A 19,772-nucleotide genomic window follows, 5' to 3' on the forward strand; every position below is an offset into this window, starting at 1 on the left:
TGAAAAGGCTCAGAAGGTCCTCAAGGTCCCCAGGTGTCCCCAGGACCTCCCACATGTCCCAGGTGGTTTCTGACATCCCCTGGAGGTCCCCAGGATGTCCCCAAAATCCCCAGGACCCCCAAGTGACTTCTGAGCTCCCCAGGTGCTCCCTGAGACCCCCAAGGACCCCACAGGTGTCCCCAAGATCTGGGAAGATCCCTGAGCTCCCCAGCAGGGCTGTGATGTCCCCAGGGTCCCTGAGCTCCCCAGGACGTCCCCCCAGTGTCCCCCCAGTGTCCCCTCACCCCTTGACCAGCTCGACCACCAGGAAGTCGGAGCCGCTGCCGCCGTTGAAGAGGATGAGGCCGTCGGGCGCCGTGGTCTTGAACTGGAAGAAGAGGTGGAAGGAGGAGAAGGCCTGGAGCGTGGCCAGCGCCACGTAGGAGCCGCGGCCCCCGAAGGCCACCGGGTCGGCCACGATGGCGCGGCGGCCGAAGCGGGCGTTGAGCTCGCAGGAGCTGATGTCGCCGTCGCGGCACAGGTCCAGGTAGGGCAGCCCGTTGAAGACCAGCCCGCTCAGGTGGCCCAGGAAGTTGGACGGGACCACGGCCAGGAAGCGGCGCTCGGTGACGATGCCGGTCTCGATGTTGTGGAACTCCAGGCGGGTGTGAGAGCCCGACAGCTGTCCTGGGGGGCGTGGGGGACACGGGGGTGGCACCGGGAGCACGAGGGCGGGCGGGTGCCACCGTGCCGTGGGCCTGTTGGTCTCATGGGCCTCCAGGCTGTGGGCGGTGTCCTCACAGGGCTGGTGACCTCGTCCCTGTGCACCCGTGTCCCCAAAGACCTTCATCCATGTTCTCATGGACTTTCATCCCTGTCCCCATGGATCCCTGTCCCATGGACCTTCGTCCATGTTCTCATGGACCCTCAGCCCTGTCCCATGGATCCCTGTCTCATGGACCTTCATCCCTGTCTCATGGATCTTCATCCATGTTCTCATGGACCTTCATCCCTGTCCCCATGGATCCCTGTCTCATGGACCTTCAACCCTGTCCCAAAGACCTTCATCCCTGTCCCCATGGACCTTCATCCATGTTGCCATGGACTAGCAACCCCACTGGCCATGTCCCCATAGACATGGTCATCATGTCCTCAAGAATCTGTGCACCCATCACCACGTGTCCCCATGGACCTTCATCCCTCATCCCCATCCCATGGACGTTCATCCCATCCCATGGACCTTCATCCATGTTCTTATGAATCTTCATCCCTGTCCCCATGGTTCCATGTCCCCTGGACCTTCATCCATGTTCTCATGGACTTTCATCCCTGTCCCCATGTCCCCGGTCCCCATGTCCCCAAGCCCCAATGTCCCCATGGACCTTCATCCCCATCCCACAGACCTGCAGCCCCACTGACCGCGTCCCCACGGGCCTGAGCACCCCGGTGACCCCAAGAGCCCAAGCCAAGGTCCCCCCGCCCCGTCCCCGCGGTGTCACCTTCAACGGTGACGTTGTCCACGGCGAGCTGGAGGCTGCGCCCGCGCCGGGCCACCCGCACCGAGTGCCACTCGTTGTCATCCAGCCGCTGCCCCGCAAACAGCGTCTCGGGGCCCTTGCCTGGGGGCAGCGGGGACAGCGGTGACACCGGGGACAACCGGTGACATTGGGGACACCAGGGACACCAGGGATACTGGGACACCAGGGACATTGGGGATACCGGGACACCAGGGATACCAGGGACACCAGGGACAACCAGTGGCACCAGGGACACCGGGGACACCAGGACACCAGGGACAGCGGTGACACCGGATACAACCGGTGACATTGGGGACACCAGGGACACCAGGGACACCAGGGATACTGGGGGCATCAGGGACACTGGGGACAGCAGGGACAGCAGGGATACCAGGGACACTGTGGACACCAAGGACACTGGAGACAGCAGTGACATCGGGGACATGGGGGACATTGGGGACACCAGGGACACCAGGAATACTGGGACACTGAGGACACCAGGGATACTGGGGGCATCAGGGACACTGGTGGCACCAAGTGTCACTGGAGGATACCAGGGGGACATCACTGCACCAGGGACAAAGTGACACCAGTGACACCAGGGGACACCAGTGACACTGGGGGATAGCACTGTGCTGGGGACACTGGGCCACCAGTACGGGTGACACCGTAGCAGCTGGTGGCACTGGGTGGCACTGGGTGGCACCGGGACACACTGGGTGGCACTGGGTGACACCAGATGTTCACAGCTGGAAGTGTCCAGCAGAGAATCCGGGGGCTCGGCCCAGGTGTGACCCCCTGAACCCACCTGTGCATCCCAAACGCACACATGGGGGGGTCCCAGCCTTTCGGAGGGGTCAGGAGGGGTTTGGGGGTCCCTGTGGAGGTTTTGGGGTGATCCAGAGGGTCTGGGAGTGTCCCTAGGGGGTGTCCCCGGGGCAGTTTTGGGGGTGTTTGGGGCAGTTTTGGGGGTGTTTGGGGCAGTTTTGGGGGTGTTCATGGGGGGGTTTGGGGGTGTTCATGGGGGGGTTTTGTGGGCTGGGTATCCCAGAGGGGTTGGGGGGGTTTGGGGGTGTCCCGGGGGTGTCCCCGGGGGTGTCCCGGGGCGGGGGTGGCACTTACTGGGGTGACAGCCCACGCGGACACAGTCTGGGGAGAGAAGACACGGGTCAGGCCCTTCGCTGCCGCCGCCAGGGGGCGCCCCGGGGACGGGGGGGGCGGCCGGGGGGGCGAGGAGCCAGAGAGGGGGAACTGGGAGGGACTGGGAATGAGATGGGAGGGACTGAGGGGAACTGGGAGGGGACTGGGAGGGACTGGGAATGGGATGGGAGGGACTGAGGGGAACTGGGCGGGGACTGGGGGTGACTGGGAATGGACTGAAAGGGACTCGGGGTGACTGGAAGGGGACTGGGAGGAGACTGGAGGGGACTGGGAATGGGATGGGATGAGGAGTGGGAATAGGATGGGACTGGGATGGACTGGGAGGGATTGGGAGGGACTGGGAGAGACTGGGAAGGACTGGGAATGGGATGGGAGGGACTCGGGGGGACTGGGGGTGATTGGAAGGGACTGGGATGGACTGGGGGGACTGGGATGGACTGGGAGGGACTGGGGGGGAACGGGTTTAGGGGGTCTCTGGCACCTCGTGGGGGTCACGGCCGCCCTGAGGGCCCAGCCCGGGGGGATCCGGGGGGGATCCAGGGGGATCCCACCCAGGGCTGGGCCCCGCCTCGTCAACCGCTGCGGGGCGGGGGGGGCGCAAACGCCGGGACCCGGGGGGGGTCCCCAATCCCATGGGAGGGTCCCCAACCCCTTCAGGGGGTCCCCAATCCCATGGGGGGTCCCCAATCCCACGGGGGCGTCCCCGACCCACAGAGGACCTGCAGCCCCTCAGGGGTTCCCCCCCAATGGAAGGGGCTGCAGGAGGGGTCCCCAACCCTGGGGGGTCCCCAATCCTCTGGGGGGGACCCTCAGCCCCTGGGGGGGTCCCGGTGCTGTGCCCCAAGTGGCAGCGGGGGGGTCACGAAGGCCCCGATCCCGCAGGGGGAGTTGGGGACACCGAGGTGGCTCTGGTGATGCTCCAGGGCCGGTTTGGGGGTCACGGGTGCAATTCTGGGGGTGCCCGGGCACCTTTCTTGGGTCCTGGGCACCTCTGGGGGAAGTTTTTGGGGTCCCAGGCACCAACTTGACCATTTTGGGATTGTAAGAACTAACCCCGACATCATTTTGGGACCTGAACACTCTTTTTGGGGTCCCAGGCATGAACTTGACGATTTTAGGGCCAGGAGAACTGACCTGGGCACCACTTTGGGGTCCCTGACCATCATTCTGGGCTCCCAGGCAACAACTTTGGGCCATTTTGAGGCCAAAAGCATCTTTGAGGATGTTTAGAGATCCCAAGAATCATTTTTGGGGTCATAAGAACCGGCCTGGGCACCAACCTGGGGTCCTGAGCATCACTGTGGCCTCCCAGGCACCAATTTGACCATTTTGGGGTTCCCAGACACCATTTTAGAGTCCCAGAAACCATTTTGGGGTCTTAGACACCATTTAGGGGTCTCAGACACCATTTTAGAGTTCCAGACAATATTTTGGGGGTCCCAGGCTCCATTTTAGGATTCCAGGAACCATTTTGGGGTCCCAGGAACCATTTTAGGATCCCAGGTTCTATTTTGGGGTCCCAGGAACCATTTTGGGATCCCAGGTTCTATTTTGGGGTCCCAGGAACCATTTTAGGATCCCAGGTTCTATTTTGGGGTCCCAGGAACCATTTTAGGGTCCCAGGCCCTATTTTGGCCCTCCTGGCATGACCAGACCCAACTCGGGCCCCGTTTTGGGGAGGATTTCGAGGAGATTTCAGGGACGTTTCAGGGACGTTCCGGGGTTTATCTGGGAGGTCTCTGTGGGGTCTCGGGGGGCTCACCCAGGTTGAGGGTGAGCTTCATGCGCCCCCCGTCCAGCTCGAGGCGCAGGGTGTCGGCCGAGTGGCGCGAGGTGGTGGCCAGGACGAGGCCGAAGGCTCGGGGGGACATGAAGCGCAGGGAGACGTCCTCGGCCTCCGTCTGCTCGCCCGGCACCTGCACCTTCAGGTACATGCTGCCATCATAGCTCAGCACCGCCGCCTCTGCGGGGACGGGGACGCCGCTGTCACCCTCGGCACGGCCACCCCCAGTGTCCCCAGGGCGTCCCCAGGGTGTCCCCAGGGTGTCCCCAGTGAGCTGGGACCCCGCAGCCAGGTGAGCCCCGCCCCAGGTGAGCCCCGCCCCAGGTGAGCACCGCAGCGTGTGGGGGACAAGGGACGTTGCCACCAGGTGCCACCCTCGGGACTGGAGGTGGCTGGGGACCCCCAGCTCTGGGGGAGTCACCCGTGCAGGGGACACCCAGGTGTCCCAGGGGGGCTCAGGTGCTCCCAGGTGTCCTTGGGGACATCCAGGCACCTCCTCCCCAGGTGTGACCCCTCCCTCCCCCCCCAGAGGGGACCCGGGTGTCCCAATCCCCCCATCCCCTCTCCTCACTGTCCCACAGCGCTGGCCCAGGTGCCCCATGTCCCCCTAAGTACCCCCCGTGTCACCTCGGGGTCCAGTGTCACCCTCAGTCTCCCCCATCCCCTTTCCCCAGCTCACCCAGGTGCTCAGGAGGTGCCACCCCCTCTGTCCCTGCTGTCCCCGTGTCCCCTCACCTGTCCCACAGCATTGTCCCAGGTGCCCCATGTCCCCCTCAGTCCCCCCCGTGTCACCTCGGGGTCCTGTGTCACCCTCAGTCCTCCCCAGCCCTCCCTTCCCGGCTCTCCCAGGTGCTCAGGAGGTGCCACCCCCTCTGTCCCCTCTGTCCCCGCCGTCCCCGTGTCCCCTCACCTGTCTCGCAGCGCGGCCCCAGGTACCCGGTGCCGCGGCAGTCGCACACGAATCGGTTCCATCCCTCGCGACACGTGCCCCCGTTGCGACAGGGGGCGCTGGCGCACAGCCGGGGGGGGTCCCTGGCACAGAGCGGGGCGACCCCCGGAGCCCCCCCCGAGGCCAGGAGCGCCCGCACGTCGCGGCTCCGCCCGTCCACGAACAGGTCCCGCACGCAGCCCACGAAGCCGAGGCGCAGCCCCGCGGCCCAGAGCTCGGGGGGCGCGGGGGGGCCCGGCCGGGCCTCGGGGAGCCCCCCCAGGTACAGCTCGGCCCCCACGTCCAGGACGTCCCGGTCACCGCTGGCCAGGAAGGGCGTGCTGCGGCTGTTCACCGACACCGAGCCTGGGGACACCGGGCGGGGACCTCAGGGGACAGCGGGGACAGCGGCGGGGGGGGCAGAGGGGGGAGAGTGAGGGGGACACCAGGGGACAGCGAGGGGACAGCGAGGGGACAGCGAGGGGACACCAGGGGACAGCGGGAGGGGAGTGGGGGGACAGCGAGGGGACAGCGGGGGGAGAGTGGGGGGACAGTGTAGGGACATCAGGGGACAGCGGGCACATGGCAAAGGGGAGGATAACAGGGACACCCTGCCCCACCAGCCCTTGCACACACCTGCACACACTTTGCACACCTGTACACCCCTCCCTTCACACCTCTGCACACCCACACACCCCCTGCACACCCAGTGCACACCCGCACACCCCCTGCACACCTGCACGCCCCTCCCTTCACACCTTTGCACACCCGCACACCCTTTGCACACCTGAGCCCCCCTCCCCACACACCTTTGCACACCCACACACCCTGCACACCTCCTGCACACCCCCTGCACACCTGCACGCCCCCTCCCTTCACACCTCTGCACACCTGCACACCCCCTGCACACCCAGTGCACACCTGCACGCCCCTCCCCTCACACCTTTGCACACCTGCACACCCCCTGCACACCTGTACACCCCTCCCCACACACCTCTGCACACCCGCACACCCTTTGCACACCTGAGCCCCCCTCCCAGCCCCTCACCTTTGCACACCCGCACACCCTTTGCACACCTGAGCCCCCTCACCTTTGCGCCCGTCGCGCTGCACGTCCACGTGGCACCACTCTCCGTCGGTGACCTTGCGGGCGCTGGCGCGGAGCCGCAGCCCGGCCGCGCCCATGCCCAGCAGCAGGTACAGGTGCCCGTCCAGCAGCTCCAGCGCCAGGAAATCGGGGGGCGGTGGGGGGCGGCCCCCGGGGGGCTGCGGCCGGGGGGTCGCGGGGGGGGCCCTGCCCGAAGAGCAGGACCCCGTTGGGCTCCGTGGTGCGGAAATCGAAGGAGACGGAGCCGGCGCGGGCCGGGCGCCAGGTGGGCAGCGCCAGGTGGGCCTGGGGGGTGGTGAAGGTGACGGGGTCCAGCGCCGGGGGGGGGTCGCAGTGGAAGAGCAGCGCCCCGTGCAGCGTCACCCGCGCGTCCCCCTCCTGCGCCAGCCGCGACAGCTCCAGCTTGAAGTCGTTGTTCTTGTAAACCACCTGGGGGGGACGGACAGGTGAGGTTGGGGGGGTTTGGGGGTGTTGGATATCCAGGTGGGACCCCCGATGCTGCTGTACTGAGGTGTCACCTGGAGCAGCCCTGGGGACACGCACAGGTGAGTCTGGGGTCCCCAAAATGTGACCCCCGCCCTTGTGGACACGCACAGGTGAGTCTGGGGTCTCTAAAATGTGATCCATGGTCCCTGGGGACACGCACAGGTGAGTTGGGGGGTCCCTAAAATGTGATCTATGGTCCCTGGGGACACGCACAGGTGAGTTGGGGGGACCATGGATGTCCCCAAAATGTCACCCACAGCTCCTGGGGACACGCACAGGTGAGATGCGGAGATCATGGATATCCCCAAAATGTGATCCATGGTCCCTGGGGACACACACAGGTGTGTCAGGTGTCCCCAAAATGTGACCCCCACCCTTGTGGACACACACAGGTGAGACGGGGGTCCCCAAAATGTGACCCACGTAGACACCCACAGGTGAGTCGGGTGTCCCCAACGTGTCACCCCCACCCTCGTGGACACACACAGGTGAGTCAGGGATCCCCAAAATGTCACCCTCACCCCCGGGGACACACACAGGTGAGTCGGGTGTCCCCAAAATGTGACTCAGAGTCCTCAGGGATACCCACAGGTGAGTCGGGGGTCCCCAAAATGTCACCCCCACCCACATGACACAGCTGAATCGGGGAGCCCCTACCTCTCCCCAGCCCGAGCCCCCCCTCACCCCAAACACCCTCACCCCTCCACAGGTGAGGGCAGGGGGTGGTCCCGAGCCCCCAGACTCACGTCCTTGAGGCAGCCCATGAAGTTGTTGCTGACGGGGGACCCCGGCAGGTCGGCGGTGTTGGGGGACCCCCCCACGTAGAAGAAGTCGTCGGAGCCCAGCATGGTGAAATCCTCCTGCGTGTAGCCCGTGGTGGTCAGGATGCCGTCCACCGAGATGGTCACCTGGGCAGGAGAGCGGCCGCGCTCAGCCGGGACCCCCCCAGGCCGGGGCACCCCAAAACTGGGCAGGGGGGACGGGGAGGGGACGGGGGGACACGGGGGGACAAAGGGGACAATGGGGGGAGGGGTGGGGGGTGATGGGGGGGGATGAAGGTGAGGGGTGGGTGGGGTTAGGGTCACCTGGAGGGGTTTGGGGTCACCTGGGGGGTTTGGGATCACCTGGGGGGGGGGTGATGAGGGGATGAAGGTGAGAGGTGGGCGGGTGGGGTTAGGGTCACCTGGAGGGGTTTGGGTCACTTGGGGGGGTTTGGGATCACCTGGATGGGTTTGGGGTCACTTGGGGGGGTTTGGGATCACCTGGGGAGGGTGATGAGGGGATGAAGGTGAGAGGTGGGCGGGTGGGGTTGAGGTCACCTGGATGGGTTTGGGGTCACCTGGGGGGGTTTGGGATCACCTGGGGGGGTGATGAGGGGATGAAGGTGAGGGGTGGGTGGGATTGGGGACACCTGGGGGGGTGATATGAAATTGGGGGGGGGTCACAAGGGGTGGAAGGAGGGGGTGAAGCCCCCCCATATCTCCAGGTGAGACCCCCAAGGAGCCCCCCCAGGTGAGAAGGGGGCGGGCGATGAGAGGATGAGGGGGGTGACACGGGGGGGACACGGGAGTGACACGGGGGGGGACACGGGAGTGACACGGGGGGGTGACAAAGGGGGGGGGGGGAGGTGACACTGGGGTGACACGGGGGTGACACGGGGGGGGGGGAGGGGGGGGTTAGTATCGAGTTTTGGGGGGTCCCGGGGCAGAAGAAAGCTCAGACACAAACGCGGTCGTTAGTGGGGGGCAGCGCGCGGAGGGCGGGGGGGGCGTGCACAGGTGTGCAAGGGGCGTGCACAGGTGTGCAAGGGGCGTGCACAGGTGTGCAGGGGGCGTGCACAGGTGTGCCAGGAGCGTGCACAGGTGTGCAAGGGGCACGCACAGGTGTGCGAGGGGCGTGCACAGGTGTGCCAGGAGCGTGCACAGGTGTGCAAGCACGTGCAAAGGGGGTGGAGGGGACGTGCAGGGCGGGGGGCGTGCAGGGGGACGGGGGACCCTGGGGGGTGGGGGCAGCCCCGCGGCCGCTTGAACGTGTGTGAGCACGCACACCTGTGACACACCTGAACACACCTGTACACACCTGTGACACACCTGTTACACACCTGTTCACACCTGTACACACCTGTGACACACCTGTACACACCTGTTACACACCTGTTCACACCTGTACACACCTGTGACACACCTGTACACACCTGTATACACCTGTATACACCTGAACACACCTGTACACACCTGGACACACCTGTACACACCTGAACACACCTGTGACACACCTGTGACACACCTGTACACACCTGAACACACCTGGGCACACCTGTACACACCTGAACACACCTGTACACACCTGAACACACCTGGACACACCTGTGACACACCTGGGCACACCTGAACACACCTGTGACACACCTGGGCACACCTGGGCACACCTGAACACACCTGTACACACCTGAACACACCTGGGCACACCTGTAACACAACTGTACACACCTGTACACACCCGTGCACACCTGGGCACACCTGTACACACCTGTACACACCTGGGCACACCTGAACACACCTGAACACACCTGAACACATCTGTGACACACCTGTACACACCTGTACACACCCGTGCACACCTTTGCACACCTGTACACATCTGGGCACACCTGAACACACCTGCACACACCTGTACACACCTGCACACACCTGTACACAGTTACACTCACCTGTACACACCTGTACACACCTGTGCACACCCGCACACACCCGTGCACACCTGTACACACCTGTTCACACCTTTTCACACCTTTGCACACCTGCACACACCTTTGCACACCTGTACACACCTGTACACACCTGTACACAGTTACACTCACCTGTACACACCTGTACACACCTTGGCACACCTGCACACACCCGTACACACCTTTGCACACCTGTGCACACCTGTGCACACCTTTTCACACCTTTGCACACCTGTGCACGCGCCTCACACCCTCTCACGCCCCCCATCCCCTCCCCCCGCGGCGGGGGCGGCCCCGGTGCCCCCCTGGGTGGGTTGGGGGAGGGGAGGGGGGGGGGATTGAGGGGGGTCGGGGGTCTCAGGTAGGGTGGGGGAGGGGTCAGTGTTAGTCAGGCCGTGCAGGGGGGCGTGGCCGGGCGCGTGCGGGGGGCGGGGCGCAGGCAGCGGGGCCCGCCCCCAGCCCGGGGGGGAGGGGCTTTGGCGGGGGGGGAGGGGCGGCCCCGCTGCCTGCGCGCGGGGGGGGGGGGAGGGGGCGGGGAGAGGGGGCGGGGATGGGGGAGGGGCGGCAGCTTGTCCTGAAAACGCCGTTTCCATCCTCGATTTGGGGAGGGGGCGACACCCCCCCCCCAAAAAAAAAAAAATTCACCCACCCGCCCCCCCTTTTTAAATCCCCTGGGGCGGGGTTTGGGGTGAAAGCGGCTGGTTTTGGCAAAAATGGGGAAAAATCCAAAGGAATCGCCCCAAAATGGGGAGGGGGGTGGGGGTCCCACGGCCCCTCTGGGAGTGACAGGTGCATTTTGGGGGGAACCCCAAATTTTGGGGTGGTTTTGGGGCTTGTGGAGCCGTGCTTGGCCACGAGGGAGAGGATGGGAGCGAATTGTTCAAAATTCCAGGAATTCACCCCAGAATGAGGCGTTTGGGGGCTCCGTCCTGACCCACGCTGGGTTTTAGGGGGAAGTGATGGAGAATCTGAGCCTTGGCTGTTTCAGGGGGTGGGATTGGTATCAAAATTGCTCCAAATCCCCGAAAATCACCCCAAAAATTTGGTCTGGGACTCCATAAAAGTTTCTGGGGGAAAAGGAGCCCACCCCGGGCTGGGTTTTGGGGTGAAAACGGCTGGTTTGGGGACCAGGGAGCTCCAGCTGTGCCCTGCATGGTGTGCGGGGCAAAAAAATGTCCAAAATTTCTAAAATTCAACCCAAAACGGGGGAGTGGGAGCCCACATCGTCCCCTTGGGAAAAATCAGCAACTTCTGAGCTTGGCCTGTCCTTTTTGAGTGGAAATCATTCAGTTTTGGCATTGGGGATGTGCAGGTGTTGGGTTTATCCAATCACCCAAAATCCAAAAAATTCCCTAATTCACACCAAAACGGGTGGGGGGACCCCACATTGTCCTCATGGACAAAACCACACCCTCAAAAAGGATTTTTTTTGGGGGGAAAATCAGCTATTTTTGGCATGGGGGAGGCGATGCTCCGCCACAAGATGGCGGACGGGTGAAGATTGCCCTAAATCCCTCAAATTCACCCCAAAACAGCGGGAGTTGAACCCTCTTGAGAAAAAAATCACCATCCTGACCCCAGATAAGGATTTTTTTTGGGGGGGAAATCGGCTCATTTTGGCACGAGGGAGCCACAAGATGGCGGACGGCCGAAAATTGCCCAAAACCGCTAAAACTCACCCCAAAACCGGGGCGGCAGATGGGTTCTGCCCCATCGAGCACCACCCGCCCCTCAGGAAGGATTTTTGGTGGGATGGGAGGAAGAGGAGGGTGGGGGGTAGAACCAGCTCTCGTTTATTTTGCCATGACGGGAGGGGGGGCGCAGCCGAAGCTCGGCCTGCAGAGATGGCGGATGAAAATTTTTTTTCTTTTTTTTTGCCCAAAATCCCCCGGATCGGCCCCAAAAGGTTGGGAGTCGGGGCCACACGGCGAAGCCAAGGAGTAACAATAGAGTGATAACTACCAGGTAATGCAGTTTGTTTACCATAGCGTGTCCGATCCCTGCGTGCTGGCGGCGAGAGAAGGACAAAACACAAACGTGACGTTTTGGGGGGGGTTTTTTTGGGGTTGTTTTTTGGGGTTTTTTTGGGGGGTCGTTCTTGGTTTTGTTTTTTTGGGGGGTTTTTTTGGGGTTGTTTTTGGTTTTGGATTATTTTTGGGGGTGGTTTTGGGGTTGCTTTTGGGTTGTTGGTTTTTTTTTGGGGGTGGTTTGGGGTTGTTTTTGTTAAAAGGGGGGGGCCCCCCCAGGATTAGTGGGGGACGGGAGGTTAGTGGGGGGGGGCCCCGAGGGGTGGGGGAGGGGGAAGCGTGTTAGTGGCACGCGCACACACAGGGGGGAGGGGCGTGGCACGAGGAGGGGGGGTGGGGGTGGGGGGAGGGGCGGCGCCCACCTTGGGGGAGGGGGTGGGAGAGAAGCAGAAAGTTGTCAGTAAAAAGGGGGGGGTGGGTTGGGGGGGAACCCCCGAAACTCCACCGGTCACCCCCCTTGTGGGGGTTGGGCAGAGACCCCTCCCCCAGTCGTGCGTCCAGTGCTCCCAGTTTGGGAGGGTCCATGGAACCAGCGCTCCAGTTGGGGAGAGAGAGGTCCTGCGGTCGGTGCTGCCGGCTCGGGGTGGTGGAGCAGCATGTCCAGTGCTCCCAGTGCTCCCAGTTGGGTGCTCGAGCTAAGACACCCAGTGCTCCCAGTTGAGTGTTCCAGCAAAACACCCAGTGCTCCCAGTGCTCCCAGTTGGGTGCTCAAGCAAGACACCCAGTGCTCCCAGTGCTCCCAGTTGGGTGCTTGAGCAAGACACCCAGTGCTCCCAGTTGAGTGATCCAGCAAAACACCCAGTGCTCCCAGTGCTCCAGTTGGGGAGCTGGTCAACGTACTGGTGCTCCCAGTTGGGTGGTTGATAAAGACACCCAGTGCTCCCAGTTGGGCGCTCAAGCAAAAACACCCAGTGCTCCCAGTGCTCCCAGTTGGGTGGTTGGCCAATGTGTCCATCACCCCCAGTTGGGTGGTTGACCAGCACAACCAGTGCTCCCAGTTGGGGAGGAGATTGAGGAACCCATTGATCCCAGTATGCCCAGTTGTCGAGTTTAAGCAAACAGCCAGTGCTCCCAGCTGGGGAGCTGGTCAAGGTACTGGTGCTCCCAGTTGGGTGGTTGATGAAGACGCCCATTGCTCCCAGTGCTCCCAGTTGGGGAGCTGATCAAGGCAACTGGATTTCCTGGTCGGGTGGTTGGCCAAGACAACCAGTGCTCCCAGTTGGGCAGTTGACCATGATGCCCATTGCTCCCAGTGCTCCCAGTGCTCCCAGTTGGGAGTTGACCAAGCCAACCATTGCTCCCAGTGCTCCCAGTGCTCCCAGTTGGGGAGCTCAGCAAAATGCTCGGTGGTGCCAGTTGGGGTGGTTGGCCAAGAGTCCCGTCCCAGTGCTCCCAGTTGGGACCTGCTCAAGGCTCCCAGTGCTCCCAGTTGGGGAGCTGATCAAGCCAACCATTGCTCCCAGTGCTCCCAGTTGGGGAGTTGACCAAGCCAACCATTGCTCCCAGTGCTCCCAGTTGGGGAGCTGATCAAACCAACCATCACTCCCAGTTGGGGAGCTGCCCGAGCCACCCAGTGCTCCCCAGTGCTCCCAGTTGGGGAGCTGCCCGAGCTGACCCCTCGAGCGATCACCCACCCCGTCCATCCCTCCCCTCCGCCGCCCCTCCCCGCCGTACCTGCCGCAGGTTGCGCGTGACGCGCACGTGGTGCCAGCCGCCGTCGTGGAACTTGCCGTTGACGGGCTCCACCAGCGCCTCGAAGGCGCCGGTCGCCCAGGTTGATGACGAGCCACACGGCGCCGGCCTTGAGCGACAGGTGTTGAGGAAGTCGGCGGCGCGGCCGGTGTGCAGCAGGAGCCCGTGGCGCTGCCGCGTGCGGAACGCCAGCGCCAGCTCGTCCGCGCTGCTCTGCACCGGCGACCGCGACACGTCGTAGCAGAAGAACTCGCTGCCCCGGAACGTGGCCACGTACTCGGCGCGGCCTGGCGGTGGGGACAGCGGGGACGCCGTGTGGGGACCTTGGATGGGGAGGTTGGCAAAGGGGGTGTGGTGTGTGTGTGGTGTGGGGGGGTGTTGGTGTGTAGATGGCGCAAGGGGGTGGGGGGGCTGTGATGAGGAGGGGGCATGGGGAGGTTGTGATGGGGACATTGTCATGGGGACTGTTGTTGGTGGGGACATTGTCATGGGGACGTTGTCCCGGGGACGTTGTGATGGGGACATTGTCATGGGGACGGTGTCATGGGGATGTTGTCATGGGGACGTTGTGATGGGGACATTGTCATGGGGACGGTGTAATGGGGTTGTTGTGGTGGGGACATTGACATGGGGACATTGTCATGGGGGTGCTGTCCCAGGGACGTTGTGATGGGGACATTGTCAAGAGGATGTTGTCATGGGGACATTGTGATGGCGACATTGTGGTGGGGACGTTGTGTGTGAGGGACGGTGTCATTGGGAGGATGTTGTGATGAGGACGTCATGGGGACGTTGTCATGGGAACATTGTCATGGAGATGTTATGATGGGGACATTATCTTGACAAGGTCTCTCTCATGGAGACATTGTCAAGGGGACATTGTGATGGAGATGTTGTGATGGGGACATCGTCATGGGGACATTGTCATGGGGACATTGTCATGAGGAGGATGTTGTGATGGGGACGTCACGGGGATGTTGTCATGGGAACATTGTCATGGGGATGTTGTCATGGGAACGTTATCATGGGGACGTTATCATGGGGACATCGTCATGGGGACATTGTGATGGGGGTGTTGTGATGGGGGTGTGATGAGACGTTGCCATGGAGATGCTGCCATGGGGACGTTGTGATGGGGATGTTTGTGATGGGGATGTTGTGATGGGGACCTCGTCATGGGGACATTATCAGGGGGACCATGAACCAGGGATGTTGTCATGGGGACTTTCCAACGAGGACATCATCATGGGGACATCGCAATGAGGACCTTGTGATGGGGACATTGGCGTGAGGACACGCCCATGGGGACTTCAGAATGAGGACACTGAGATGGGGACCTGGCACAAGGGACCTGGCACCAGGACATCACCATGGGGACCATTGCTGTGGGGACATCACCATGGGGACATCACTGTGGGGTCGTTGTAGCAGACCTTACATGGGGACATCGCCGTGGGGACGTCGTGATGGGAGGTTCTGGGGTGTCCCAGGTGTGCATAGGTGTGGAGTTTGGGGTTCCTGAGTCCTGGGGTGTCCCAGGTGTGCACAGGTGTGGGGTTTGGGGGTTCCTGAGTTCTGGGGTGTCGCAGGTGGGCCCAGGTGTGGGGTTTGGAAGTCCCAGGTGTGCACAGGTGTGGGGTTGTGGGGTCCTGGGAGGTTCTGAGGTGTCTCAGGTGTGCTCAGGTATGGGTTTGGGAGTTCCAGGTGTGCGTTGCAGGGTTTGGGGGTCCTGGGAGGTTCAGGGTGTCCCAGGTGTGCCCAGGTGTGGGGTTTGGGAATTCCAGGTGTGCGTTGCGGGGTTTGGGGGTTCCTGGGAGGTTCTGGGGGTCCCAGGTGTGCCCAGGTGTGGGGTTTGGGAGTTCCAGGTGTGCGTTGCGGGGTTTGGGGGTTCCTGGGAGGTTCAGGGGTGTCCCAGGTGACTCTGGGGGTCCCAGGTGTGCCCAGGTGGGGGGGTCCCGCTGACCCTCACTGACCTTTCGCTGCTTGCTGGATCTCACCGGCGCCGCGCGGCCGGGCCCCCCCTCGGCGACCTCAGCGGGCCCTGGGGGAGGGGCGCGTCAGGGCGGGGCCCAGCTGTGCCCAGGTGTGCCCAGGTGTGCCCAGGTGTGTCCCTGAAGGGGAGGCGCTCCCCCAACCCCCCCCCATGTTGGTGCAAGGGGACCCTCGGTCCTCGTGCAAGGACCCCTCCCCCCACCCCGTGCAGGGACCCCCAGGGCCCCTCCCTCCTGTGGGGGGAGGGGTCAGGACCCCTCCCCCCGGCCCTCGTGCAAGGGGTCACAGCCCCTCCCCCATCCCCCCACCCTTGCACGAGGGGTCGCCCCGCCCCTCCCCTCCCCCCCTCCCCTCCCCCCGTCCCCGTGCGAGGCGGCCGCCCCTCCCCCCGTGTCGCACGAGCCACAGACACGATGGGGGGATGGGGGGGAGGATGATGAGGGTGATGAGGGTGGGGGAGGGGCCCGAGGGCGCGTCTTTACCTTGGCCGGTGACTCGCAGGTGGGCGGGACCTGGGGGGGAGGGGAGGGGAGGGGAGGGGGAGGGGCGTGGGAAAGGTTGGGGGAGGGGCGTGAGAACGAAAGCAAAGTGGCGGGAAAAGGGAAAGTTTTGGGGGGAAAAAACGGGAAAGTGGTAAAACTCGGGGTGGGGGGGGAAGAGGGAAATGGGAAATTGGGGAGGAAATAAAAATAATGAAAGGAAATGAAAGGAGGGGAATGAGAGAAAGGGGGGGAAATGGGGGAAAATAGAAAAAAATAGAAAAAAGGAAGAAAGGAAAAGGAAGGAAAAGGAGGGAAAGGGAATGAAAGCGGGGAAAGGGAGGAAAAAGAGGAAAAAAGTGAAAAGGGTCAAAGCAAGGGAAAGGAGGAAATTGATAAAAAGGGGAAGTCAGCAGCACAAGGGAAAAGAGAAAAGGCAAAAAAAATATAAAGGGGAAAAAGTGGGGGAAATTAAAATAATTCTAAAAGGGAAAATTATCAAAGAGGGAAAATAAAGAAGAAAAAGACCAACAAAGGGAAGGGAAAAAATGAAGGCGAAAAAAGAACTCTGATATAAAAGGGGGAAATATCCAAATTTATTGAAAGAGATAAAATAATTTTAAAAGGAAAAATAATTCTACAAGGAGATAATGATATAATAGGAGAAAGATATTAATTAACATGGAGAAGAATAAAAAACGGAAAAATAATGAACTGGGAAATAACTTAAAAGGGGAAATACCTTAAAGAGTAGAAAATCCATAAAAAAGGGGTAATGATCAAAAAAAAGGGAAAATCACGAGAAAATGAAAAATATTAAAAGAGAAATTATTAATAAAAAAGGGAAAAATAATCTAATAAACTAAAAAACAATGAAAAAGCCAAAGTAACGGGAAATGTGAAAGAAAAAAGGGGGGGGGAAAAGAAGGAAATAGTAAAGGAAAAGCTCGGCAAAATGGGAAAAACAGGGGGAAATGGGAATGAAAGAGAAATTAATTAAAAAAATATAAACATAAAAAAAAATCAGAATTAAAAAAATTAAAACTTAACCAAAAAACCCAAAATGACCGAAAGGCCCGAGCGGCCCCGGGGGGGTTGGGAGGGGGGGGGGAGGGGCCCCGGGTGGGGGAGGGGGCCCCGTCACAACTTAAACCTCCTTTAACTTGTGACGGCATCGGGCGATGCCGTGGGGGGAGGGGCGGGGGGCGGGGACAAGCGCGGGGGGGCGGGGCCACGCGGGAAGCGCCGCCCCTGCCGGTTTATTTCCTCCCCCCCCGCCGCTTTCCCGCGGGTTTTTCCCCTTTTTCCGAGGTTTTTCGGGGAAAAGCCGGGGGTGGGGGAGGGGATGAGACACGGGGGGGCGGGGCCGCCCCTGGCGCGGGGACCCTCCCCCACCCCGGGAGCCTCGTGCGGGGCACGTGGGGGGCAAGCCCCGCCCCTCGATCTGGCCACGCCCCCGCCAATAAACACCGCTCCGTCCCTTTCAAGCCCTCGTGCAAGCCCCGCCCCTTGGGACTGAGCTCAGCCAATCCACGGCAACCTCATGGCTCCCTCCTCCCATTGGCTGCCGGCGCCGCTATAATTTGCATATCTCCCCCACCCACACCCCGTCACACACGCTTCATTGGCTCGGCCGTGCCGGTTTCATTTGCATATCGCCATCCTATTGGGCCCCCAGGGGAGTGACGTCATGGCCGGCGGATCTGCGGGGTGCCGCCCCCTGCGCGAGCGTCACGGGAGCCACGTGCTCCGCACGAGCGCCAAGCCCCGCCCCTCGCCACTACTTTGCATAAACCGCGCCCTCTGCCGCACAGGCCACGCCCCCTCGGAACCGATTTCCCCGGGATTTGCACACCTGGAGCCGGGCACGCCCCTTTGCACAACACCTGAGGCAGGGCCCCGCCCACACCAGGCGTCACACGGGGCTTTGCACGGCCACGCCCCCAAATCCCCTCCCCCAAATCCCCCTCCCCCCAAAATCCCCTCCCCCACTCACCTTCCACCGCGGGTTCTTCCTCTGGGGGTCCGGGGGGCAGCAGGGGGGGAGGGGCAGAGCCATTAGTGCCCGGGACCCCCCAGGTGTGTCCCCAAGCCCCTCCCCCCACCGCGCCCGTGTGACCCCACCCCGTGACCTCGGGTTGACCTTGGGGGCGGGGCACAATGGGGGAGGGGTGGGGGGGAGGGGTTTGCACGCCCCGAGGGGGGATTTACACACCCTGTGCACACCTGGCATCCCTCATGGTGCCCCACAGGGTCTCTGCACCCCATAGGGCACCCCATAGAACCTCAGCACCCTACAGGGCACCCTACAGCACCCTATAGCACCCCACACCCTATAGAGCTCCCCACAGCACTCTATAGCACCCCAGCACCTTATAATGCACCCCACAGGTACCCAGCATCTTATAGGGCACACTAAAGGCACCCTGCACCCTATAGGGCACCCCAAAGGGACCCTGCATACTATAGGGCACCCTATAGGGCCCCTGCACCCCATAGGTCACCCTATAGGGCCCGTGCACCCCATGGGGCACCCTATAGATCCCTTGCACCCCACAGGGCACCCCTCAGCACCCCAGGGCCCTCCCAGTCCCCCTCCAGCCCCCCCCATTCCTGTCCCCCCTCAAGGACGTGGCGGGAGCATCCGGCAGTGCCGTGACAACCGTCGCCAGGGAGACAGGCCCGGGCGTCTCCATGGCAACGGGTACCCAGCCCCGGCGGACGCCATGGCAACCGGCCCTGGCAACGCGCACCAGAGGATGCTGTCACCACACGGTGACACCGGGGATGCTGTCACCACGGTGACACCGGTGGTTGTCCCCGGGTCCCGTGTGCGAGGGCGGGATGGCACAAGAGACCCCCGGGGCCACGCCCGGCTGGCGCTGTCACCGTCACCGTCACCGTGGGGACACCCAGCCCACGGCAGGGCGCGCCATCACACAGGGGCGTGCCAGGGGGTGGGGACAGGCAGGGACACCGGGGCGTGCGGGGACACCGGGGAGGGGTAAACATGGGGGGTGACACCATGGGTGGGGGTCCCCAAACCCTCCTGTCACCCCCAGAGGGTCACCTGTGTCACACGAGGACACACAAGGGCACGGGGATGTGCAAAATGGGGGTGGGGGAGGACACTGAGGACACCGGGGGGGACAAGAGGACATGGAGGGACGTGAGGACAGGGGGACATGAGGACATGGGGGACACGGGGGACATGCGTGGATGTGCAACATCTCAAGGGGTGAGGAGAGACACCAGGACACAAGAAATGGCAGGAGGACACGAGGACACCAGGGGACATGAGGACGAGTGACACGAGGAGGACACGAGGACCTGGAGAAGCACATGCACAGTGGTGTGAAAGGACACGGGGTGACACAAGGGCAAGAGGACAGAGGGACATGTGACACCAGGAGGACACGAGGACACCGAGGGGACTCGAGGATGGGTGACATGAGTAGGACATGAGGACACGGAGCAACTCAAGGACACAACGCCAGGAGGACACAGAGGGGACACAGAAACCCACGCGGGTGGAAGAACACGGGAGCACCGTGACACGAGGACACCGTGACACGAGGACTACCGTGACACAGGGACACCGTGACACGAGGACACCGTGACAATGACCAGTTAAACGCCATGGGTGTGTCCAGTGCCACGAGGACTGGAAGGACACAAGGACACATAACAAACACCATGAGGACACAAAAGCACGGAGGAGATCAAGGACAAAATGACACGAGGACACCAGGAAGTCATGGAGGGACAAGGAGCACCCAAGACCAAACGCCAGGAGGGACACGATGACACGAGGATGGGGGGACATGATGACAGAAGGACATGGGGATGTGAAGGACACGATGACACCAGGACATGGGGATGTGGAGGACAC

General features: G+C 62.3%; 2 protein-coding genes across 2 annotated transcripts in view; both read right to left on the reverse strand.

Annotated features, from left to right (window-relative positions):
- LOC139586326 (neurexin-2-like) overlaps positions 1-17,945 on the reverse strand; it is a 37,467-nt gene extending 19,522 nt beyond the window's left edge. Inside the window, 13 exon segments of the mRNA XM_071419622.1 lie at positions 285-666; positions 1,479-1,598; positions 2,619-2,645; positions 4,420-4,620; positions 5,351-5,734; positions 6,460-6,625; positions 6,627-6,905; positions 7,709-7,870; positions 11,653-11,697; positions 13,392-13,696; positions 15,383-15,450; positions 15,884-15,913; positions 17,877-17,945. Of these exon segments, the coding sequence (XP_071275723.1) occupies positions 285-666; positions 1,479-1,598; positions 2,619-2,645; positions 4,420-4,620; positions 5,351-5,734; positions 6,460-6,625; positions 6,627-6,905; positions 7,709-7,870; positions 11,653-11,676 (1,745 nt within the window). The 5' untranslated portion in view covers positions 11,677-11,697; positions 13,392-13,696; positions 15,383-15,450; positions 15,884-15,913; positions 17,877-17,945.
- LOC139586323 (keratin-associated protein 10-8-like) lies at positions 8,221-11,078 on the reverse strand. The gene is made up of 4 exons (XM_071419618.1): positions 11,054-11,078; positions 9,553-9,902; positions 9,177-9,328; positions 8,221-9,041 (listed from the first exon to the last, which is right to left on the reverse strand). Exons 1-4 carry the CDS (start codon positions 11,076-11,078, stop codon positions 8,639-8,641), a joined length of 930 nt encoding a protein of 309 aa, XP_071275719.1. The 3' UTR covers positions 8,221-8,638.
- Positions 17,946-19,772: the final 1,827 nt, after the last annotated feature.

This window comes from Agelaius tricolor, unplaced genomic scaffold (genome assembly GCF_023055355.1).
Source record: "Agelaius tricolor isolate 1412-34295 unplaced genomic scaffold, bAgeTri1.0.p SCAF_112, whole genome shotgun sequence".
Taxonomy (NCBI): domain Eukaryota; kingdom Metazoa; phylum Chordata; class Aves; order Passeriformes; family Icteridae; genus Agelaius; species Agelaius tricolor.

What these genes read in the sequence shown, in the direction of transcription:
- LOC139586323 (XM_071419618.1), bottom strand. Translation starts at nt 11,078, where the DNA reads ATGTGGGGTCCCCCCACCCGTTTTG. An exon ending in GGGTCCCCCCACCCGTTTTG is followed by an intron (nt 9,903 to 11,053) that starts GTGTGAATTAGG and finishes AGGTGTGAAAAG; the next exon opens with GTGTGCACAGGTGTGCACAG. An exon ending in GTGTGTACAGGTGTGTTCAG is followed by an intron (nt 9,042 to 9,176) that starts GTGTATACAGGT and finishes GGTGTGTCACAG; the next exon opens with GTGTGTACAGGTGTGTTCAG.